General features: G+C 35.1%; 1 protein-coding gene across 2 annotated transcripts in view; it reads right to left on the bottom strand.

The window, feature by feature from the left end:
• Positions 1 to 19,128, bottom strand: part of LOC149799958 (lysosome-associated membrane glycoprotein 1-like) — an 83,775-nt gene that overhangs the window by 39,810 nt on the left and 24,837 nt on the right. For both annotated transcript variants that reach the window (XM_089959458.1, XM_089959457.1), the window contains exons 6-8: positions 17,231 to 17,412; positions 13,812 to 14,037; positions 3,892 to 4,059 (exon numbers count right to left, since the gene is read on the bottom strand). In XM_089959458.1, the coding sequence (XP_089815584.1) occupies positions 3,892 to 4,059; positions 13,812 to 14,037; positions 17,231 to 17,412 (576 nt within the window). The remainder of the gene's footprint in view (positions 1 to 3,891; positions 4,060 to 13,811; positions 14,038 to 17,230; positions 17,413 to 19,128) is intronic.

Consider the following 19,128-nt stretch of genomic DNA (forward strand, 5'->3'; position numbering starts at 1 on the left):
TATTTAATAACAAAGATGCATGTATTGTACCATGTTCCATTCAGAAGGTGCAAGAGAGCAACACACTCAGACACAGGCTTTTTATAGTAGCCTTTTCCACACCTTATTTTTTTCCAATAATTATCAATTTGAATGGATCAACTTTCATTGATGATCTCAATTCTGGATGATTTTCTTATTGAACTGCTTTTGTTCTAGTATACGAGTAATCCTTTGTGATTTTACTGTCTGGAAAACGTGTGCGAAATAAATCACCAGCAACACTAGTATCTGAAAGAGGAAGGTTAATTTCCAAAAGAACGAATTTTGATCAAATTACATCAAGGTTCTCTCTGGTATTTATATATGTCGTAAGTTCAGGCTGAGTTGTGTATGATGAAGCAGCAAGCTGATGTTTATTAGCTTTTCGTGCTCTTTATTTCATAGGCGCCCAATAGCGAAATCACATTACACAATTTGCAAAACATAGAATTTCTCCTTTACTAGGTGGTTTCACAAATCTAAACAAGACGGCACAATTGTCCTTCTAGTTCTGTTTTCTTGTCTTTCCTGGAGAAAATTCTTAATATTCTGCTTTCCTATTCAACATGATTAGAAGTTGAATATTACGAAAATGAGATACAGTGACTGAGGTAACTGTTTGCAAAATCCAATATGGCAGATAAAGACAGGCATTGTAGCCTCGATTTCAAATGAACCAATCATATTGTAGAACTGTATTCCTATATACATGGGATACATTTCTATCAGAATGGAACCGAGTACCCGTTCTAAACTGAAAATTGCAAGGAATTTTTTAAAATATTTTTTTTAAAACTAAAAAACTTTTGCCACAAAAACGTACACCTGTATTCAGGTCCAAAATACGGGACAAATACAGAAAAAACGGGACACTTGGCAGCTATGAAACACATCTGTCTGAGAAATCTTACAGTTTATATGTGTGTGTGTGTGTGTGTGTGTGTGTGGATTTTGAATGTAGCTTTAATAATTTTAGTCATATCGCTACGATGTCTGCAGTGTTGCAGTTTATAGTGATGTCTAGCACTGGGGCATCATGCCAAGTTATATTATTAAGAATCATCAATTACAAACTGAAACTGGTGATATGCTATGACATTTTGTCTAGCAAGTTCACAAACTGCCTAAGGCTAGGTTAGGACTTAAAAATCTACAAATCCCTAATACATACAAATTTTAAAATTAAAATGTAACTTACAAATTAAAATATAAATATTCATTCTGTATGTCAGAATTTGCTTAAAATTCACATCATCAGATTTGTGCAAGAAATGAGAGACTGACATTGACAGTCACAGCAAGATGGAAATGATAGACTCCAATGGTGTATATAACTGAAATAAAGGATCAGAGATGAAAGAAACTGGCCAGTTTTGTAATAAATGAATGTGATACATTTAAACGCTAAATAAAGCTTCTGACATATGTAATGTGAAAAGTTCGCAGGGTATAAAACTTGCAGAACATACAGCACTGAAACTGAAAAAAATCCTTTCTCCATCTCTCTCCCTCCCATTCTTAATTTTTGGACTTGCCAATTGGCAAGTACCTTGCAAACTTTAGCTTTCCTGAGCCAAAAAGAAGCTGCTCCAGGAGTCCGTGTATTTTGTAATGCCCTGGTCAGGTGAGTTTAACTAGAGGCCATGAGTGCCCTTTATTGCTCACCTGGATTACGTAACTTAAAATCAGACCATTATACTAAACAGGCTTGTGCAGTACTGTAAGGACAAAACCTATTGTAAATTATCTATCAAACTTTGGATCAAGCAGACTTTACCAATATTATAATATCCAGATAAAATGCACAAATAATATACATAAACCTAAGTTTGATAGAAACTGGAGGAGAAATACTGTCTCTACTTCTAGTGATAACACAGTCAATCAGATGTAACATGTCTGAATAACATGAACCAACCTCACTTATTACAGAGCATGTCTACATCAATGAAGATTTTTTTACTACGATGCAGTTCTTATAAAATCCAACAGCCCAATGCCCAGGGCCACTCTAATTTCAGATAGGACCCCTCTTGTATTCAAAGCAAAGTGCATGTTGGGGTTGTTGTAAAGAAATAAATTTTTGCTGAGAAACATTAATCGCACTGACAAAATGCGGATTTCTATTTTCAAGTTGTTGAAATATTAGTCATATATTAACATTTATCCCCACATTACTCTTATGAAAATATGTCTACTTACTGTACTTTATCAACAGCTGCATGTGTGTGTGTGATTTGGGTTTTTAACATAGCTTTAACAATTTTCCAGTCATATTGCTGACATCTGCAGGATAGCAGTTTATAGTGATGTCTAGCACTGGGGAATCATGCCACAGACATGATGCATCATGTCCCACCCAGTCACATTAACCTGACACCAATCCAACTAGTCCTACCACTAACCTCTTAATGCTGAGCGCCAAGCAAACTAGCTGCTAGTACCAATTTTATAAGTCTTTGGTATGACTCGATTGGGGTTGAAACATGTGACCTTCCGCATCCAAGGTGGACACTTAACCACTTAGGCCACCACAGTGGTTGTGTATAAAGTGAAGCATGTGACCTAGGAATGAGAAACAAGATTCCCTGGGTTACTTACAATTAGCACTCACATGGCTTTAACATAAATGTGATTCTTCACGCAGTAGGAAACAAATACCATTTAGGCCTCTCTTATTATGTATGTACGATGGCTGTTTTGACAAATTAAATAGTTTAAAACTCTTTTAATTCTAAAAAGAATACATTTATTTTAAATTTTGTAACAGTGTCCATACTGTGACTGCTGTATCCAAACAGCATAATATGAGGAGCACTCTCTCCTCTCCCTATCTGAATACAAGCATATTCAGTGAATTCACTCTATTTTGTGGGGAAACCAAGTTTTATGGATCTAATGGTTACAACAAACCATTATCATATTTACTCATTTATAGTGTTTATAGTGATATCTAGCACTGGGGCATCATGTCAAGTTATATTATTAAAAACCATGAAAACTGACACCCATGAAAATACACATGAATTCCCAGTTTCCTTATTTCTGAAACGAGTGAAGAGCCTATGTACATTTTCCAATTTTCATATGCTAAATGTTCATAATATTCCCAATTCTTGTCAATCAAATATTTTAAAAGAACTGCTAACTTTAAATAAAACATGTATAGTTTAAGTTAAAAACGAGAGATACCTGCAAATTAAGAAGCAGCACAGAAAAAAGGACATATAGGATCCATTTGCTCTAGACTAATAACTTCTGGGGTAAAGTTAAGTTTTAAGTTTGGAGGGGTTGTGGGGTTTCAAGAGGTTCTTTGTTTTCACCCAAGCAAAAATGGTATCACTTGTGCCCTCTCACATACAAGTATCAATCCCTGCTTTTAGTTTTTGCTGAAAAATGCTTAGCTTTTAATTAAAAAGTGCCCCTGTAAAGGGTGTTTTTTTCAAAGATGCAATTATTGTCATTTTGCTGCATATTTATCCACTTCTGTTTTGGGTTTTATTTGCAGCATCTTAAACTGTTTCTGGAACCATATAAGGCACCATTCTCCAAGTACTATTCACTTTTTGACATTCAATTATAACTTGGACATGAGACTGTATATTTCCAATAAAAGAGTCATGAAATTTTGATTACATAGTAATATATTAAACCAATTTTTAATAAAGGAACGATTTGAAATCAGAAAAATATTTTGTTTTAATATTTTTAGTATTTACTGACACTTCACAATATTTCTCTATTCTTTGTGCTAATTTTTTTGTGTGCTGCAAAAGGCAAAGGAAAAATGCACATGGACTTATTGCACATTTGTTACATTAACTTTTCAATGTAAACACGCATACACATAAAATTTACAAGGTTTCTTACCATATCCTGTGAAGTTTGAGTTCTTGACACCAAATGCTTGCACCTGAATCTTGTATATCACTACTGTTGTGATATTATCTAATTTCGTTTCCTGGAGAGAGCTACACTTGTAGTATGTATCATTCAAAGAAGAAAAATCCACATCTCTCATGCTCATCACATCTGTACCTGAAACAAACAGATTTCAATTCAGTATGTGAACTTGCTGCCAAATTTGCATGACTATATGCAATAACACTTAAAAACATTTGTCATATGATATTAACCATCTCACTCCTGGAGATTCTTTTCATTTCTGCATGACAAAGGGAGAGGAAATGCATTTCGAGAGTTACTTCTAAATGCATCCAAACACATTTCTACGAGATTTTCATTTAGCGAGTTGCTTCGAATTACAGAAGACAATGCTTGGTTATTTTGTTTGAAAGGTATAAATTTAAAAAATCCAAAATCAAGAACAAACATTATGTCTTAAAAAAAATCGGTTCTTTTAAATTACATTTTATTCAACTATATTTGTTAAAGTAGAAAATCTATATTCAGTGTCATTGCTGAACTACATCTTTCGCCTCTTCTGTAATACGATTACTTTGGTGAATTATAAATGATGTTGATGTTACAGTGTTCAGAAGTAGCATACAACCTTAGAACAGGGTTTATGGGTTAAGGGCAGCCATTTTCCCTCAGGTGAACATTTACTGTATACTAACCACAGATATCTAAATAAGTATTTAGTAAATTGAGTGTCACTCCCCGTTTTGGAATCATCATTTTTACAAATCTGACAGGATATTCTGTGAACACTTCAAAACCAAAATCTTGCACCACAAAACTTATTTTTAATCATTAAACAGTTTTGTGACTAATATTAGTTCTGGAAAGGTTTGTTCATATCACTCTATTTGAGTGCCAATTCTTGCAGTAATCAAGAGATACCCTTTCAAATATACATGGAACATCTGAAGTTCTATCAACAGCTGATATTGATCCAACAAACCATCATACAGCATGGACTGTGTTTACAGTGGAAGCACTATGCTGATACTTTTGGATTAAATGCTAAAAATATGCACTGTCTACATAAAATAAGCAAATACGTTGCTTATGTTCATATCTATTCAGTAGATACTTATCTCTGTAAAAAGGGATTCCTAATCTTAATGGCCTAGAGTGCACCAGTGGTCTAAACAGCTCTGTTAAGATCAATACCATCTCACCTCTGTCTGTGGGTTCAAGTCATGGGCATGGCCAATGAAAGTATGTGAAAAAGCTTGCTAGTAGCTTTCCGTGGGTCCATGGTTCTTTCTGGGGTATCTCAGGTTCTTCCTCCACCAGTAATACTGGCCGCTATGTTTGGCCTATTTTGTGATGAAAAATGGCATTAAACCTCATAACCTAATCTGAAATGGTGTGCCAGGTGTCCATGTGGTCCAAAGCGCATGCCTTTACAGATCAATGGCATCTCACCTTGGTCCATGTGGGTTCAAGTCTCTTTGAGAAAGCTTGCCAGTTGCTTCCTTTGGGTCAATAGTTCTTCATTGAGTTTTCCTGGGGTTCTTCCACCTTCAGATATACTGTCTGCCATGTATATCCTAGTATGTGCTAAAAAATGGTGTTAAGAACCTCAGCTCAAACAAAAGATCAAAGTAAAAACAAATTATTAAAAGTATTGAAGAAGTCACTTGTTTTCTTTTAAATCTTGTTTAAATAAAAATTTAACTCTTTTGTTCACGTAAAATGTGTTCCATTATAAGTGGGCAAATTAATTTAAAAAAACAAGTTAAGGAACAGATATACCATTCCATTCCCTTGTTACTCTGCACTTTTAACTCACAAACACAATAGGACCAATGGATGCCAACTTTTTTAATAGAATGATTACTAAATTTTAAAATAAAATAGCAATTATCATTTTATTTGTAAGGGGAATAATAAGTATATGAAAATATCAGCATATACAGGTACTGTATAAACTCGTGTATACTAGTTTGACCTATTTCCAATAAGGTGTAACAAAATGTCATGTACTGCAATTGTCAGATTGGAAAATGTGCATTTCAAAAGTAGAAATGAAGTCAAATGCAGTGAAGGCAACATTATGTTTAACTAACATAACTTGAGCCTTATTACCTTCTAGTTCTGATTCAGAAACTGCTTTCAAACCCAATGGAGGTTAACTATAGACTGCTAGATCTCTCAGCTCAACACATTACATTGTTTTGAATCTGAATGATGATGAATACCATCTCTGCTGATATGTTCAATCCTCAAATTGAAACAACAAGCCCTGTAAATGTAACTGTCATCTTTCCTGGTGTTTTTCAAGCATGGCCAAGCCTTTTCTTTTTTTAAGACTTCCATGCTGATTGTTTGGGTTTTTCAAGAGACATATTTCCGGTTGCCTTCAGGATATTCTTGTTTGCTAAATACCATTTCCAGACAATGATATAATACAATAGCAAAAAGATTGATCAACATATGTTTTGCTTTAATAACATGGGTAGAAAAAGTATCTGAGGTACCTCCTGTTGTTGTTGCTGTTGTGGAGTTTAACGCCATTTTTCAGCACACGATAGGCAGCCAGTATTAATGGTGGAGGAAGAACCTGGGAAAAACCTCAGAAAGAACCACCGACCCATGAGAAGCTACTGGAAGCTTTCTCACATACCCACATTAACCGAATCCGAGACTCGAACTCACGCAGACAGCGGTGAGATGGCAGTGATCCGTAACAGAGAGCACTTTAGACCACTCGGGGCCCCTGAGGTACCTCCTGTCAAATTAGCCTTGGTATACTGACCAACTCCAGGGCCCAAAGTGGCCAAAAGCGCTCACTGTTACAGATCAATGCCTTCTCAACTCTGTCTGCATGGGTTTGCGTATCGGGCTCGGCTAATGTGGGTACGTGTGAAAGCTTGCCAGTAACTTCTCACGAGTCAGTGGTTCTTTCCAGGGTTTTCCCTGGTTCTTTCTCCACCATTTATATTGGCAACCATGTATAGCCTATCTTGTGCTGAAAAATGGCATTAAACCCTAAAAGAACAACAACTGACCAATTCCAGAGTCCAATATAAAAACATGAATCTGGTCAAGTCAATATCTGGATTGAACACTCCTGTCATATTTTCAAACTGAAGAAACCAGTCAATTTTCTTGGAAATGTGTCGTATACAGTTGCCATAAACAAAAAAAAAGGAAAGCACATGTATGATTTCAAAATCTTATGCTATTCACAGCGATCATCTTTTTAAGAATATTTTCAAACATATCTGATTAGTGGAATTAAAGAGAGGATACCAAAATGATAAACAACTTCCTATTGTTTTATTCAGTTAATATATGTAAAAGAGTAATCCATACATAGGCAAGCGTAAGATGCAATTTGGTGAAAAAAAGCATAGCAATTATGCCACAAGAATAATGGTTGGCATGAATGTTAATTAAAGGGTCATTTCCATAAGTAAAATCTTAAGGGTTGGCAAGACTGAAGTAACCATAAGAATTTCAAGACGCTGCCATCTTTGGCAACATTAGGTGCCAGCTTGGCACCATCTTTTATCGAGGACAAACTAAACATCCTGTACAGCCTTTATTGAAAATCTGATGCTGATATGACAATCATCCATCCAGTAGCATGGGCTATAACAAGATTTTCAAGATGACCACAACAGCAGTTATACTGAAAGTATGACAGGCACCATTTTCATCCTTCTGTATGGATCATAATATCAACATAGAGTCTGTTTAATCGAAACAGAATGCTTGTTCCAGGCCCCAAAGCGCTAATAAACTTTAGTTTAAGAACCATTTATGCCAAGCCAAACAAACCAATGTTTTCTAATAAAATGTGTTTCTTCAATAATACTTACCCAAGTTATCTGCCAATTATGTGGCAGTAAGATATGTTTAATATGCAAGAACGCACTGAACTGCAAACAAGTTATAAATAAATGCAGGACATCATTTTCTTTAAGCCAATGAGAGGACAGTATTCAGTTCAGCGGTATTTCGCTTGCATGTTAAGCAGGTGCGATCATGGCCATGTAGAGTGGAAGTGTGGGAAAATGGTCTGGCATTCCCAGACACGAGTTTGGTCTTCCATAAAAAAGTTGAAAATGGCAGTGCCCCCAAAGGACTCCAGCCAAAAATGCATTTTACACTCATAAAAAACTGCTCCTAGTGCAACTTATGATTATAAAATAAACCAAAATAATCATATGAAAAACTAATAAACTTACCAAAAATGTTCAACTTTACTTCAATAATTTCACAATATTTATTGTCACATCAATTTGTTCTCCAATACTATTGATGCTGAAGTTATTTCATGTGCATGTCAGTGTTCACATCATAATTATGTCAATTTTTGCAGCAAATATATTATACTTCTCTCTTTTCATAACAAATCTGTAAAATAAACAACCAACTATATACAAATAATCCCATACATTCACTTGTCTTTTTCCCCAATGGACACAACCTGTTGATATGCCAGTCAAGCTCTTTTTGTGGCTTTGGCAAAGATTTCTTTAGCCTGCTTTTTTGTCACCATAGAGTTTTGGCTCAATGTGCAATCGTTTCTTGTCCTTCTCAATGAGAGCCTTTTTCCTTTCAAGCAATATGCAGTGCACATATTCTGACAATGTTCTCTCATGCAAAAAATATTTCTTATATTAATTAATTGCACTTTTTCTAGATGCCTTCTGAGCTTCAATTGTTCCGTATGCAGCTTCTTTTGTAGGTGCTGTTTCAAACTCTCCCAGCCAGTATTAGTGGTGGAGGAAGAACCTGGGAAAACATTGGAAAGAACCACTGACCCACAAGAAGCTACTGGAAGCTTTCTCACATACCCAAATTAGCCGAATCCGAGACTCGAACTCACGCAGACAGAGGTAAGATGCCAGTGATCCGTAACAGAGAGCACTTTAGACCACTCAGGGCCCCTGAGGTACCTCCTGTCAAATTAGCCTTGGTATACTGACAAACTCCAGGGCCCAAAGTGTTTCAAACTCTCCCAACCGCGATTCAGATCTTTCTTGCAGAGGTCACAAAATGTCATTCCTCTAGCATTCAGTTTTCTTATAAGCTGACTGACTAAATTTCCATCAACTTTTCGCTCCAGCCATTCCATTCCATTCCATAAGTTTTTTAAACCTTGATCTAGACGTTTCATGTCATGGTCTCTCTCAACAACTCTGGAAACCACATTTTGCAAGCATGCTTCTTCTTTCCATAGCCATCAGTTTTTATTACACGAAGATTCATTGGATGAATTTAAACCTTTAACGAATCAGAATACTCTTTATGAGACTTGTGTGCTAACTAATATATGGAACAAACAGTTTACAAGGGTCATTGCAGAATGGGACCGGACTGACCGTTTTTAAAAAACCGGATCAGTGATGATATAAAAAAGACTATATCAAGAAAACACTAAATTAGGCCAGGTATGATAGTAAGCCAGACTTTGGATAGGCATACAAAGTCAAATGCCAGAGTTAAATATCGGTACCAAATTTATAATGCTATGAGAAATGCAGCTTGAAATGTCAGCACTCATTATTAAATAGGTCACACAAGAAGTGTATTGTATTATTTAATACTGTCTGTTACTTAATTGTGAACAATGATATGAGCCCCTGTGTGCTACATATATGAAATTTGTGGATATATTTTACTCGTAAATGCTCATGATAATAAAAAGAGGAATAAATGATAACAATACAAGGTTATTTTCTTTCATTTTATTATCAAATAAACACTTTGTTTATTTTATTGCAATATGCGGGGGGGGGGGGCATAAACTCAATGCAAATTTATATCGTTTCTTAAGCCTTGGGACATGTGACCTATGTGAAAAAAGTTTCACTAAGTTCTGGGACATGAAAAAAAATCTGTATCGTGTCCCAAAATATATGGAAAATATGGTATATTTAGCCATTCTAATCCATAAAAAAGCATAAATTATCCAAGCCTTATAGATTCAGGACTGGTGAGAAGGTTGGGATTTTATTTCACCATGTCACCAATAGGTCCATTACAGGTTGATTCCATCAAGCATCTATCGAGTGAAAACTGAGGGCTGAAGAGACCATTCAATTTCTATTAGTTCTGCGACCACAACTGGTCAATTGTGATTGCCAGAGGATGTACCTGCAGAGGTATCCCCAATGCAAGTCCAGAAATGTTTCCCTGCCTTTAAGAACAACCTCATACTGTGCAGTTTGTGAAAGCTGGTCCAATAATCAACCTCCCTTTTGGATCACAGAATCATCATTGAGAGCCCAAAGTGAAAGGGTTCATTGAAGTTAACAACCAAGTGACAAGTGTTGCTCTGTAGCTGAAAGAACTCTGGGCAGAGGGTTAGGAGGTTCACTGAATGTGATACAGAGTACTTATGAAACCCCTTGACAAGTCCACATGTCACTGTAATTCTTCCCCATTCATCAACAAATATTTGGAGCCTTCTCCCTACTGGGATCTGTGATGAGGGGGACATAAATGTATGTCATTTGAGATAGGGAGAATCTCATGGAATGCTGGGAGAGAATCTCTGTCTGACTCTACCACTTAGCTCAAGAGGTTTGGTTGCAGTTGTAAACTGGGTAGGACTGCTTCCCAACTGCATATGCTCTAGAGACTTCCTTGTGACCTTTTGTTTTCTACCTTGCAAATCCCCCTACTGTAGCTGAGACTGAGGGATGGAAGAAATGTATCCTTGGTGGCTTGTTGTGCATTTTGTTAACCTGATCATTACAGTGGAGATTAAATGATTAAGGCTGAGTATAGCATGGTCAATGATGGTCTTTAAGGAAGGCGAATGTAGCAATGTGAGGGGACGCCATCAAAACCCATGCAGGTATGTTCCAAAGGTGCCTAAGTGTTTGTGAAGACAGAAAAGTGATTCAAAGTCAGAAACTAATCCAACTTGTTTTTGAGGTAGAAAACTTGCAAACTAGTAGTAGTTCCCCGAAGGTAATATGATCGGGTAACTTATTTGAACATGAACCCAAACGTGTCAACAATTTCCTACCTGAAAAATACATGTCACAGCAAGCACTAAAAGACCCGATAAATGATGGAAAAATGTAGTCAAGTGAGCCAAAAGACGGAGAAAATTAGTAATAAGGATAGAAATGAGTGTATGCTTGGTAGCATGTTAATTAAATCATAATAATGACTCAGATAACTATTAGTTCATATGTTTGAATTACCTCTTGCTGGTTCCTCATTTCGCTTAGTGCATGTGTGATTTGGATTTTTAAAGTAGCTTTAACAATTTTTCAGTCATATCGCTATGATGTCTGTGGCAGTTTATAGTGAAGTCTAGCACTGGGGCATCATGGCGCAGACATGTAGCATGAAGTCCCACTCAGTCACATTATTCTGACACCAGGCCGACCAGTTCTAATACTAACCTCTTAATGCTGAGCACCAAGCGAGGCAGCTGTTAGTACCATTTTTGCAAGTATTTGGTATGACTCGTCTGGGGATTGACCTCACAACCTCCCCCATCCAAGGCGGACTATCAAACCTCAAGGCCACCAGAGCAGTTCATTTCACTTAGTTTGTATTTCTAACTAGTTTTAATAACTAATAGTGATGTGAAAACCATGGCTTTCCACGTTCAAGAAAGTTAACCATGCCGTTTTTGTAGTGCTCTACTTTCTACATTTAAATGATCTTTTTTGTTTAAATCTTAAGCATGTCGTATATTTACTTAATCAAAATGGTTGAAAATAGAAGTTCAAAACCTAAAAGAAGCATCTTTTCAATTTGCAATGGAGACTGTGATTGTTCTCAAAAGAATAAGTACTACATTAAGAAGCAGACATTACCTGCATTGGAAGTTCAAGTATTTGCATTTGTTATTGGAATAAAAATATATGTACAGTATGTATGCTGTATCTTTGATATATCACTTGGACAAATTTATACATCTTGTGGTAGATCAAGAAAACAGCATACATACTATATACAGTCAAACCTGGTTATCTCGATTACATCAGGGGTGTCAAAAAATCATGAACATTACCAGGTCCTGTGATATCAGGGTTTAGTTGCCAAATCTACTGCAAAACAATGATTATGCATCTGAAGCACCAAACATGATGAGTTTTGTTTCTAAAACAATATGGCATTTCTAAAACTTAATAAAAATAATAATTCAGTCATGCCAGGTTAAGGAAAAAAAAAAAAGATTGGAGGTCTTTTAATGGAGATTAAGTAACAATTTTACAACACTTATGTTACTGTAACAATGTCAGAGATTTCAAGTTTCTTAAAATTTTCTTGTGAATAGCCTCACCCTTTTGGTAGCCTCAAGGGATTGGTTATCTCATGCTGACCAAAATCTTGGCCAATTTAAGTACATGTACATGTTGGATTGTCCTTTTTTTTAAAAGTATTTTCTTTTGTTAGCGTTGACTATAACTAGTAGCAACATGTAAGTGACCAAAATTGTACATAAAAAATCGATCACTTTTCTTTATCATCAGAGGTGTCTTTACACTATTATGCCACTTTTTACCAATAAAATTTGTCTCTGTACCAGAAAAAAGATGAGGCTGCTGGTATGCATGTACCGATAAATTGTAAAAGTGTTTAAAGGCTTTAAAATTAACAGTCTCAACATCAGATTCTGCAAGAATCCGACATTCTATTCATTCAGTTATAGTCCTATATCCTTCCTGACTTTGATCAGTGACCATTGGCAATAACAGAGCTCCAGAAGGAGAGTTGGCGTATCACTTTGATGGATTGCAAGGCTTTGATACTCGATTGATTTTTAAGATAAAACAACACAAATAGAAGCACTCCTCTTTGTTTCATTGATTTTACTCCTATCAGTCACTTTTTGCTTGATTCTGTTTGGGTTGAGGAATCTGTAATCATAGCATAGCAACAGACATCATTTAAACAAAACAAACAAAAATTGGGCACCATAGATTTAAAAAAAAGAAATACCATTTGCGATTTTATTTACTCTTACACTCACCAAGCATGGAATCAAGTTAACTTTTTATTTTATAAGTGAAACTCAGAACCAAACTTGTTAATTGTGTATGGATTCGGTTGGTGACTGACTGTGAAGATATTGGAATAGGATTACACTCAAGTCTGTTCTACAAAGCATTCTGAACATTATCCTATCTGTAATTCCATCAATTTTCAGGTTAGCATCATTAAATGTAGCTAATATTACCTAATTCATTTTAAATATATAGTGTAAAACTAAATAGGTATTTTTAACTACATTTAATGATGTTGACCTGATAATTTACTGAGTTAAAAATAAGATTAAAGTCGCAATGCTTTGGAAGGAACATTATTGTTGTGGTGTTGACATGTCATGGTGTCATTATGAACACTCCAGTAAAGGTCAGAAATGCATTCATTCAATTTCCTTACCCCAAAGTATTGTTTACAACATAATTTTCTCCACTTTATGCAAGTGATAAACAGTGCATTGATGAGATTCATTGATTAGCATTTGTACCGGTAAAATTTGGTCTATTCTGACTTTTTCCATCATTGCCAGTAGTAGTGGAAATGCTGGATCATGTAAATGGACATTAAAAGTTGCATTTCATCGAATTAAGCACGTCCACGTGTTACTTTTGACTGAAACTTATGCCTGACATAACATGGTTATGGACTTAACAGGGGGTCTTGATAAGCATGGAAAAGTTAGCATAACAAGGATTTTGTCAGGACCAGGCCAAAACTCTCAACATACCTGGGTTCTTGAGATAACCGAGGTCTATATATACACACACACACACAGAAAACAGCTATGGAATTTATACTCACTAAAGTTTTGGGACCCGAGATCAGGTAACATTTATTTGATGTAATTTATTTTAATTTAACTGTTCTTTTTTGTTACTGATAGCGTGTTTAATATTTTAGTGTCTTACTGTTGTCATGGAGATCTGGATAATCTTGTCTGAACAACTCTGCATCAACCTCTATCATGTCCAACTTGGCATAACCCATGTCTGCCATGAAGTCCATTTTCATAGAAAATCTGCTTTCCCCATGAAACCAGTTCAATGTAATAGACGCATTTCCTGTGTCACTTTTAGCACAATGTCCTGTGACATTTACTTGCAATGGCTTAGGAACGTTCACTTTTGCTGATGTCTGCAATAAGATTACATTTATACCATCAGAGCAATGAGAAGTGATAGAACATTGTTTTTAGATACAGACATGCAGAAACAAAAAGATGGAAACCTCTGACACCTGATTTACATAGCTCACTTACATGCAAAAAGATCAAAAGAAACAAGAGGCCCAAGTTTATAACTTACAGTGGACCATTTCACTAAGCTCTGTTGTTTAGTGTTGTAAAAATGTAGTCAATGAAGATCTTAATTATATAAACCCATTTACCAAGTTTTATTGATGAGAAACAGTCTCAAGAGCAGGAAAGCTGATAAGCTCAGCCAATCTGATACAAAGTATCACCGTAATATGCACATATCTCAATTACAACATTGTTAATGTATACTTAAGAGGAAGCAAAAATCTGATTAGAAATTTTGTCTTCTTAGGGGGTAAAAAGTTTAGCCAATCAAGTATATAATTTTGTTAATATCATGAAATCAAACTCATTCAACATCATGAAAATATAAGATTATTAAATGAATATGATCAAAATCTAATCCGAAATATAGACGCAAGATCATATCATTAATAATATGCATCTGTTACACTCGTCATGATCCAAGATCTTGAAGACATGGTCCGATTTACAAAGTTGTAGCAAATTCCAATAAAAAAATTGTCTCTAGAGTGGTAAAGAAAATTAGGGCAATGTAATGCAAGAATACCTCATAAATAGGCATGCATCTTGCTCAAAGTATCAGGAATCCAAAGTAAACCTGATATACACTCACTTGGATAACATAACAGTGACCATTTCACTAAGCAGGCTTATGTAAGAACATGTACTATGCAAACTGTCTTCCAAACATTTATATGATGCTAACTATATCTATTTTACTAAATTTTTAGAAAAGATCTTTCAAAGTACAAGGGCATAATTAATATATAATCATTTGCTCATAATCGAAGTCATCTATGACCTGGATGGTAATAAACCCAACAGATGATAAATATGACTTCAAGAGTGGTATGCCCAGTCATCAGATGCAAGTTCGTCTAATTGATATGCATCAATCTCCTGTTACTGAATTTTTTTCTCCAAAACTGAAGATAAAAGCATATGGAGATTCTTGCTGCTTGGTTTGTAACTGATTTGTTCATCAAACACTCAGGAGGCATTTCCACTATTTCTACCTCTGATGTATCATAGGCATTAGATAATGTAAAACCTCAATCAGATGATAATAAATTAGTAAAACCATTACTAGATCTTCAAATTTGTATTCTGGAGTAATTACATTTTGTAAGAAGATTTTTGGTGGAAATTCCGAGCTTTTCAAGATGAGTCACAAAACAGTAACCATGCCAATCATGTCACAAGTCAGATTAGCACAATTGCCATTTAGAACTAATTGCTTGACACACGAAGTTTAAATTCCATGTTGACAGTTGAGGAAGTAACAATCAAAATAGTTTAAAGATGGTTGCATTACAGAACATGCTGCTGGTCTAAGCAGCACCATTCTGTAGACCAATAACATGTAAGAACTGTTTCAGTGAAAATCCAGTGTCAACATGACCATCCGTTCATGAAAAGTAGCAATAAGATTTTCAAAATATATTGGAGATCCACCATTTTCATTTTCAAGACCAAAGTGGATGACTCTCCGCCAAGTATATTCTGAGGGAATATTATTACAGCACTACCCATCTATCTTGACATCCTCTGGACCAAGGTAATATTGAGGACACAAGTGGATGTGAAGATAAAGTGCTGATTTGTAAGATGTGACCTATTGTTGGTGAGTATGGCTTATAATGAGAAAATAAACCATGGAAACTGTAATTAAATGAAGAAAATCGAGTCTGAAATACACTTGTATATTACCAACTTACATCAGTGTACTACATAAATAATGCATTAATTACTGTAATATGAAAAAGCCATATATTTGAGTAGAGATCACAGGATGGTAAATTCATGTATCAATCACATCCCATTAGAAAACACAAACATGTATGTGTGTATATATATATATATATATATATATATATATATATATATATATATATATATATATATATATATATATATATAAATGGTAGTCCTTGTTTGATCTATATCCCACTGTCAACAAAAGCATGTCACCAAAAAATTCACTAAATTATTCTACAACAACACATACATGTACTTAAACTGGACTAAATTTTGGTTTGCCTGAAACAACTATAGTCTTGCTGAGGCTACCAATAGGATAAGACCAATTAAAGGGAAATGAAAACATTTGAACAAATTTTTGTTTTAGAAAACATCTTTGTGAGGTGTCCCATTTGCAATTAACTTGATGGTCATATGTCAGTTTCAAAAGATTGATAATTTAATTTGCCTTTTACACATACCATTGGCAGCCATCATAAGCAAAAAGTTATTTTTTTCTTGCAGGAAGTTAACTTTCATGGCACAATAAACATGTTCCAATCACTTCTGAAAAGCAACAATCGTTACAATTCCATTGCTTTTGTTCAAGCTTGGTGCTGACTTCCTTTGAAGAAGGGTACATTGTTTTTATTGAAGATTGTAGTTGGCTTGCTTTAATGAAAGATGCATGTGTCATTGAAGTCAATTTGAAATGCCAGCTTTGGAGGACCAAACAAATGCCGGTTTGTTATTGTGGTGAAAACATCAAATAAGTGTAGAACAAAGCATGGGTTGGAACTGGCATCTTGTTGTCATAATAATTAGAAAACAAACTATTTGTTCAATCTAGGACTCAGGGTTTCTGTCAACATATATGTTTGTTTTCTTTACCTCGATGTCAACATAAGCATGATAAATTTGGTAGTAACAATAGAACATGGGCCTGAGCCTTTACATTTCACTGACATAGGCAAGTGATGTTGATTTAAGTGAGTAGGACAATAACAACAATTTTTAATGGATCATGACACAAGCTTTACTGATCAGTTAAGCTAATCAAGCTGATATGTGATAATTATGCTTTAAGCGAAGAAATTTTTACCTTGTTCAACTGGCATGGGGGGGGGGGGCGGGGAATCAAGTCACATTATTAAAAAAATTAAGGTAATTTCTAATTTATAAAATATTTAAACATAATTTTGTTACAAAATCTAATAGTGCAAATATATTGCAGTTAATTTTGTTAAAACTGATTTCTAATGAGTGATAATAAAATACAATTTCTAATATTTTATCATCTACACTTACCACTGATTTCTTTGTGTCCATGTAATTAATATCAAGTTGAATTGCAGCTTGAAGTAAAATGCAGGCATTTTTACTACCTTTCTCAGCATACTTGTATAAATACAGTGAAGGGGGCTTCAAGGTGGTTGACAGAGGAGTCGTGGTCTGTACAGTTGTTTTAGTATCCAAGTCACATTCCTCAACTGCAAGAAATTTGGGATCTTCAATATTTTGTAAACTGTAGGAGTAAAAAGATACACCTGTGCCATGTATTGATACGATTCGTGATACACTTTCTATATTATGATACATTATTGATACACACATCAGTTTGATGGGTTTTCTTCTTTAGAAGTTATGTCAGTGGTAATGTGGTACTGTTTCATGTTGTATTTCTAGTATGCAAATTACAGAAAGACAGACATGAAAAGACAAAAAATTACTTTTCAAATCAACTACACCTCTCCCTCGATAACTCGTGATAACTGGGGTCCAAAAACATTGACTGCACTATAAGTGAGGTGCAAGTTATTGAGGGACCTATAAAAAAAAACAATAAAGGGATTGACGTAAAGGAAAAAAAAAGGCCGGGGGGGTTGGCAAGTTATAGTGTTGAATACTCAATTTATAATTGTGCTGAGATTAACTGTAAATAAATATGTTCATAATGGTGTACTTTATTTTTTCCTCATAGAACAACATTAATTTCAGTATATTGATGAGATCATCAAAAACATTCCACATGGTTTCCGTTCCTTTAACCCATGTACCACTTCACATTGTGTACTACGTCACTAACTTGTGTGTTGAATTGGATACATTCTAGTTTTATTGTTTGATCCAAATTAGATGGGATTTTTTAATACAAAAGATTGACACTATCTTCAAGAAACAGTGTCGATCGAACCAACGAACGATATATTTGATTGTGGTAGAAGTACAATGAAAAAAGATCACAAAGGTTAATCATTACCAACATGAATTTAATGGTTCTACAAATTTAAAACAATGTAAATTTGAACACAATAATACTTGCCATTTCTGCGCACTTAAGGTTTCCGTCTCCAATACTGAAGCAAAACGCATACCAAATTTGACTGATTGATGAAAATGATGTTGTTGTTGTTGTAGGGTTTAACGCCATTTTTCAGCACAAGATAGGCTATACATGGCGGCCAGTATTAATGGTGGAGGAAGAACCTGGGAAAGCCCCGGAAAGAACCACCGACCCACGAGAAACTACTGGCAAGCTTTCTCACATACCCACATTAGCTGAATCCGAGACACGAACCCATGCATACAGCGGTGAGATGGCAGTGATCCGTAACGGAGAGCACTTTAGACCACTCAGCCACTCGGGGCCCCTTTGATGAAAATAAAATACAGCAATGCTTACCATTTGAAAAGAGGCAATTGTCACCAGAATATTCTGTTCAAAATAATATTAATTTTGGACACAGGGGATACCACCCCCGTGTTTTCCTGACTTGCGATATGTCTGCCTATTTTGCTCACAGCATGAAAAGATTTAATGTTTATCCATCGGGCTATAGATATGAAATACATTACTTTGGACTGTTTCTGTCCACAGTTCAGTTGAGTAATTAGGTCAGTTTTATAGCTAGTTTTACAAAATTCAAGGTAAAAATGCCAATAAATGGCAAGAGATATTAAGCAAACTAAACCAATCTTGTAAAAAAGTTAGTAAAGTTCAATGTTTTATAAAAACATAAGCTATTATGTGGAAGAGAAACAATAATAAATAGAATGTAATGTGTTTACAACATCTTATTGATGGTGATAAAATTACTAAAGAATTTAGTTGACACGTTGGGTAGTAGATGATTTTATACGTTGCGACGATTTCTTTCAAAATTGGAAACTGGAATTAAAATGCAGTGTTGTTTTAAGGTATACTT

The sequence above is a fragment of the Sinohyriopsis cumingii genome, chromosome 5, assembly GCF_028554795.1.
Source record: "Sinohyriopsis cumingii isolate HCF-2022 chromosome 5, ASM2855479v2, whole genome shotgun sequence".
In the NCBI taxonomy this organism is placed as follows: Eukaryota; Metazoa; Mollusca; class Bivalvia; order Unionida; family Unionidae; genus Sinohyriopsis; species Sinohyriopsis cumingii.